We start from the raw sequence: 6,596 nt of genomic DNA, 5'->3' as shown, positions 1-6,596 counted from the left end.
TTGTTATTTTTTTTTTATTAATAAACGTAATAATTACAGTTTATCTAACATGGATCTTGAATTGGAATCTTTACTTTATTTGGGCATTCCTTTGATTAAACGGTTGAGTGCACATTTAACACTGTTAATCACCTTATCTTGTTTGGTGGTAATTGGGGGTTCTCGGGGGTAGATAGACTCAGCGAGAAACTACTGCAGACTGCATTTGCGACAAAACTGACCACAACAAAATATATCAGCCAGTATATATATGAAAAGGTGAGTGATATTCAATATTGTCCGAAAGCATAAGACAATGGAAATGTTGTATCATGTAACGATTTTCAATATTGTGAGAAAATGTGTGTGAAATTTCATTATTTTGATATTTGAAAATCAAAAGGAATGGTCGAATACCTGAAGTATTTTTAAAAAACCTTAATGGCCTTTAACACCTCTATTATAAAGCAAACTCTTACTTAGAAATGTTAATATTGGAATTCGAAAAATATATATTGCCAAATTCATTTCATCACTACAAAGTTCATTTACAATATGGGGTACATTTTTATCCAAGAAAATTATTCAAAGGTCTAAACACCATTACTGTTTTAATATTTGGGAATGTAAACTGTTGATGATCTGTTCTGTTTCAAGAGTCTGAGAACAAATTAATGTAGGTCTGAGATTAATTTTTTTCTTCACAGAAGGCAAGATTAAAATTATAACACAACCGTTGGACTGGACAAAAATGTAAATGCATGCCCAGAAATATGCTTTCATCTGTTCATGATGGAAATCAACAGTCAACAGTCCTTGGGGCAAAGTTATACATTATTGTTTTGATCATTGATGTGGCCCATGGGCCTCTGTTAAAAATTTTTTTCTTCTGGTCAGGGTCTCTTTAAAATTGTTTACTAATGACACTTTCCATTTTTTTTTCAGAATGGACAATGTTGACAAAGAGTCCACACCTGTTAAGATCAATGATTATTTTCTAAGTCCAGGTTGGTTAAATTGTTTTTCATGCAATTTATTACTAAAGTATTGAAATTTGGATGAATTCAAAGAGAAATTAAGTTGACATATGCTTTTGACTGCAAATCAAACACTGTAAAGATAGGATTGTAAATTTTTAAAAAAAATGTAAGTTGTCCCTTTTTATTACTGTATTACTGCATACTGTTATTAAAACAGACTTTTGAACAAATTAGATTTTAAAAAGTTAAATTCTACAAAACTGATCAATGATATCTTAAAATAAAACACAATTTGGTTTGTTTAATCTTGCCAATAAATGCATCTGCCTTCTTATGAATTGCCCAAGATTGTTTCATCTTCTTAGTTTAAAATAATTTACAATCTGAACTCAACTTTAGCATCTTTAGATAAATTGATAATTCTTGTGATATATTTGGGATGCAAATACTTGAAACTCTTAGGGAAACACATATGGCAACTGTTTTCTTGTCGAAAAAGCTGCCTTCAAGTTCACTAAAATGGCAATTTTCATGTATAGCAGACTGCATACAGGGAAATATTCGCCTCGGTTTTATTTTCACCCCTTTTGCCCTCGTTGTCAACAGGCAAATTAAAGACTGGGCAAACTGCAATGTTTCAAGTTATCTCTCTTAAAACACAAGAAGGGCAAAAATAACCCTGAGTGCAGTATTTAAAATGGCAGAGGCTTAATTACTTCAGAAAGACCTTTTAATTTAATATCAATGAACATGCAGTTCGTTGCCCTAATTTTGGCTTGTAGTTCTGGCTTATTTTCTCTTTCACAGATGAATAAAAAATGAAAATTTATACATGAGGTGTCTTGTGTAACCAAATGCTATAAAGATGCGTGTTGATTCTACGTTGTGGTTTTGGGTTGTTTTTTTGGCATTCATGCATTCAAAATTACATTCCTAATTTTAGCAGGAGAAACTTTAGGCAACCATGCATCAGGCTTACAAGAAATAAAGATGTACCACTAATAATGTTTTTGGTTTTTTTATACTTAAAAAAGGTCATTCTGAGGTGACCCCATACACCCCATACTGGATTTTGTGTAACTTTAACTTATAATAACTTATAATCTAATCTAAATAAAATTGAAATTCTGCTAATGATGTAAAAAATCTCTTTAGGAAAGAAGAATGGAGTTGACAATGGTATCCCAAAGTCCCAATTTCCAACATCTGAATCAAACTCTAAGGTAACACATATTTCGGCATTCATTATTCAATAGCTACCGAGTTTAAACAAGAATGAACTAGGCTGGGAAAGTTTTCCCATTTTTGTGCTAAGTGATTTTAAATGATTAATAGAGGTCATTAGCAGCTGATTTATATTACTTTCTATTACTTTATGATGTTCAATGTATTATAGTTGTAGTATAGTTATAGCCATATTTATTTGTTTTTACAGACTAATGTTGAAAAAGCATCTCAAAATGAAAGAAGAGAAATTAACAGAGCAACCTTAGCTGTCAATTCTCCCAGGGCAAAGATGAACAAGAAAAAGTAAGGGCAATTTAAGTACGGTAATGATGTTAATAATGTTTTATTTCATATGTAGTCACTAATTGTAATTCATTGTACTATAGAATAAAAAGAATTTTCAAAAATAGATTCAAAAATTTGGAGAGCAGTTACGTTCTTTAGCATGTAAAACATGCTTTCTTAATTCGTCAAAAATAGAGTATAGAAATATGTTTTGACCACCTTTTTTTCTTCATCTGTAAAAGATGTGCTTAAACAAAATGGCTGGTGTTCAGTTTTCAGGGGTTACCCATTGTGCTAGTGCTAGCAGAGCATTTTATATAGGGTGGTTGGAAGGGATCTGGTTTTCAGAGATGTTGTAATTTTCTACTGTCAATTATACAATTCTGATATTTATTGAAATTCATTTTCAGAAAATTAGTAGAGACGCGGCAAGATAACAAACTGTTAACAGATTATTTTCCTGTGAGAAGGAGCAGTCGCAAACCTAAGTCAGAATTAGAGGTATGAAAACTGATCAGTTTGAGCCTAAAATAATTGGTTGAGATTATGCTAAATATGGATAAGCCTCCCAAAGGCTAAAGTGTCACTGAGCTTTTTTTTTTCAATCATAATTTGTCTGTTGTGAATGTCTGTAGTAGAAGTCATCTGTGCTATTAAGCACTCTTCATTCATTAATCGTTCTCCGGAAACTCTGAGCCATATTCCATTGAACAAGGTCACAGTGACATGCTAACGATGGCTTGTTAAACACTTAAACATCAAAGGTTTCAGGGAAATGTGTCTTTTAAGAAATACATTTTAAAAATATATATTTTACAAAAAGATTGTCTCATTTTCCAAGCTAACTTAGGTGTAGAAAATTGGATGTTAGGAATGAATTTGATTTTCACCTACGGTACATGACATTTTTTGTATGTAAATGTTATATGAGTACACGGATAACAAAATTGGAAATAGTTAAAATATTTCTTTTAGATGTTTCTCAGTTTCAAAACAATAAAACAGCCCCAAGTTATCTTATATTTATGAATTATCACATAGATGTCGGTAAAAATAAAGTTCATTCCTTAATGAATCTTATTGATTTGCTTTGTATCAAAGTCAATTTTGTGATAATTTACTTGAGCTTCTACAAATTAAAATTTTAAAAGAATGTTATTGAAAATACATGCAAGTGAATTCTTCTGCAGTGACTTTTTTTGTCTTTTAAAAGTACCAAAGTAATAATTGAATCAAAAAAGCATTTTGTTTTGTTCAAATAAATGTGAATGTAAACTTAATAGTTTAAAAAACCATGGATGTTCATATGTCATTAAAGTTGGTGAGAATTTAATTTGAAGAGATACCAGGTAATTAAAACTAGCTACTCAGGATAGCAACATGGTCCATGGACCTTGTCTTTCTTCTTCACTTTCTCTTCGATCAATCAATGTTTTATCTTTTCGATAATGATTGTTACTTGTTTGATATTGACTATTTTAAATTCTATAATACATGTATTTAGTTTTTGAAGTGCTATGGTTTTCTATTTTTAAGAAAGAAAAAAAAGCTGCAATCGAGGAAAAAGTACTGAAAAATATTGAGGAAGGTTTAGAGGTATGTTTTGGAGTAAATATACTGTATATCCGATAGTTTTGCTATGATATAATTTTCACCTTTTCACGATCACTTTTAGATAGCAAAGTATCGAATACACAAAAATAATATCCATTATTATATACAAATAGAAACTTTTTAAAATGCAAAAATAGAGTGACATGACTTTAAAAGTTTCACATATTCCCCATTTTCACAAATTTTGGGACAAATGTTAATAACTGATATACGATATAGCAGTTACTTGAGGAGATCCAGAGGGTCAGATCACATCTAGTCGCCTCGAGGTGCAGATCCTCAGATCTAATGAGATGCAAAGCATCAAGTTTGATCTGATGATCTGTGCCTTTCTTGCCCTTAATTATTCCAATTACAGAAACTGCTTCCTCGGTCAGATGTTTAATTTCGGTAAATAACTATGTCATTGTAAAATTATCAGTCTATTGATCCTTTGAAAGATGGTATAATACTAATACTTTAGATGCTATATATAAAAGCTTACCTAATGCCTCTTTTTATCTCTTGATCTAGGTTGTTGACTTAGGGGAGAAAGGACGAGGCGTCGTTGCAACCAAACATTTTTATCGTGGAGATTTTGTTGTGGAATACGCAGGAGACCTCATTGATCTTTCAACAGCAAAGCAGAGAGAAAAGAAGTATTCAGAAAATCCACAATTTGGTTGTTATATGTACTATTTTGTACACAAAAATAGAAATTACTGGTATGTTTATCTTTCAAATTGGCTTTGTTCGGTAAAAGGCAGTTGTTGCTGAAAATGAAATGTGAGATTGGTGATTTTGCTAAACAAATGTATACATTAAATTGAGCTTTCTTTATTAAATACATGTGTTTGGATATCATGTTTTATTATTTAGTTTATCAACAAATTCAAATTTTGATTGAAATTAAACCTTGTTACTCTATCATTAATGTCAATTTAATACCTGTGTTGAACAAGCCAGAAACAATGTCATATAGCTAAAATAACAAAAATGGTAGCATTTATAGTAGTTGTGGATGCTATGGGTCAAAAGGCTTGACAAAAAAAGTGTATTTAAGGGCAAAAAGTCAAAAATGAGGCTTGAATTTTTTATTTTTTTTTGGAAAAAAAATGTGTTTGCAATCATAATTTGGTAACAAGTTGTTTCCCTTGTTCATGAGCTTTGTCAGGAGAATTTTTTATATAATCCACACAAAAAATCCTTAATCATTTATAACGTGTTTAAAGTTTTTTGGAAAAGAAGAAATTTTAAAGTATAGTTATGCAAACCTAAGATCATTAAAAATGCTGGGTTTAAAGGTCACAAATAAGTCTTAATGAGGTGAAGTTCACATCTGGGCTTTTAAAATTTTATTTTTAGTGTCTGTAACATTATAGATAAATATAAATTAATATTGTTTTTCTATTATTTTAGTATCGATGCAACAGCAGAGAGTGGAAGATTGGGCCGACTCATCAATCACAGTAAAACAGCAGGCAACTGTCACACCAAGCTGACGGAGATCAAGAACCGACCATACCTCATGTTGATGGCCTCAAGAGACATTTCTGTCGGTGAAGAACTTTTGTACGATTACGGTGACAGAAACAAGGACTCCCTAGAATCTCATCCGTGGTTAAAACTTTGATTAACTTAGTTTACCATTGTCTTGTTTTGTTATTGTGTTAATAAAATTGTAGATAGGAATCATTGTTTTTTTGTTGTATCAACATGAAATCATCTGACATTAAAATTGTAAATAGAGAGATCTTTTTCATGGAATTTATTCATATGTATTTATTCAAATTTGGTTGCATGTTATCTATTGCTAGAGCTATTTAACTATGGGGATGTCAGTGAAACCTTGAATACTCTGAAGCTTGCATAGATTAATTGAAAGTAGTCCATGGACTCGGTGACAATTCAAAAAAAAAGAGTGTTACACAATTTTATTTAGTTAAGAATCTGATACATTTAAATGAAATAGAATAGTCTACAAAACCCACTAAACTACTTAATTGAATACATGCTCATAACTCATTGCAGGAAAAATTTTCTCTTGAAAACTTGGTTGACAAAGCGCAGAGCTTGGTTTTGTCCACACAAAAACTGTTGTTATTTTGCTCCTTTATACTGGGCATAAAATTTTTTTATTATAGTTATATAATGGCTTATTTCATTTCATAATTGTACCTATCAATTCAACCAATACATACTTAAAAATTCTTCAGACATTATTACTGATGGTGTTGCATAACTTTTCTCAGAAATTCTTAAATTACCCTCATCAATCTTCAAATTTTCACCATATATTATAAAAAAAAAATTCTGAGGCAAGAGAAGACTTTTGATCTGTAAGTCATAAGTTGAAACCGATTTTTGGGTTTTCAATCGTGATTTTTATGAGAAATTTTAAAATTCAATTATTATTATAAAATGGGCAGTCTGACTATTATGATTTAATGTTAAACATTTTTTACAGTGTATGTTGACTGAATGTTGATTTATCATAGTTTCTTTCGATGTTTCTCCTTTTTTTAAAACTTT

At 30.6% G+C, this 6,596-nt stretch overlaps 1 protein-coding gene across 1 annotated transcript; it reads left to right on the top strand.

Annotated features, from left to right (window-relative positions):
* Window positions 1-125: 125 nt before the first annotated feature.
* On the top strand, window positions 126-5,813 carry LOC105318653 (N-lysine methyltransferase KMT5A). The gene is made up of 8 exons (XM_034482627.2): window positions 126-258; window positions 925-986; window positions 2,115-2,182; window positions 2,395-2,489; window positions 2,882-2,972; window positions 4,008-4,067; window positions 4,599-4,789; window positions 5,484-5,813. The coding sequence occupies exons 1-8, from the start codon at window positions 251-253 to the stop codon at window positions 5,695-5,697; spliced, it is 789 nt and encodes a 262-aa protein (XP_034338518.2). The 5' UTR covers window positions 126-250; the 3' UTR covers window positions 5,698-5,813.
* The last annotated feature ends 783 nt before the right edge of the window (window positions 5,814-6,596 follow it).

Source organism: Magallana gigas, chromosome 3 (assembly GCF_963853765.1).
Source record: "Magallana gigas chromosome 3, xbMagGiga1.1, whole genome shotgun sequence".
Lineage (NCBI taxonomy): Eukaryota > Metazoa > Mollusca > Bivalvia > Ostreida > Ostreidae > Magallana > Magallana gigas.
Note: the sequence above shows the minus strand (reverse complement) of the source record. Positions and strands in the feature narration are given on the sequence as shown.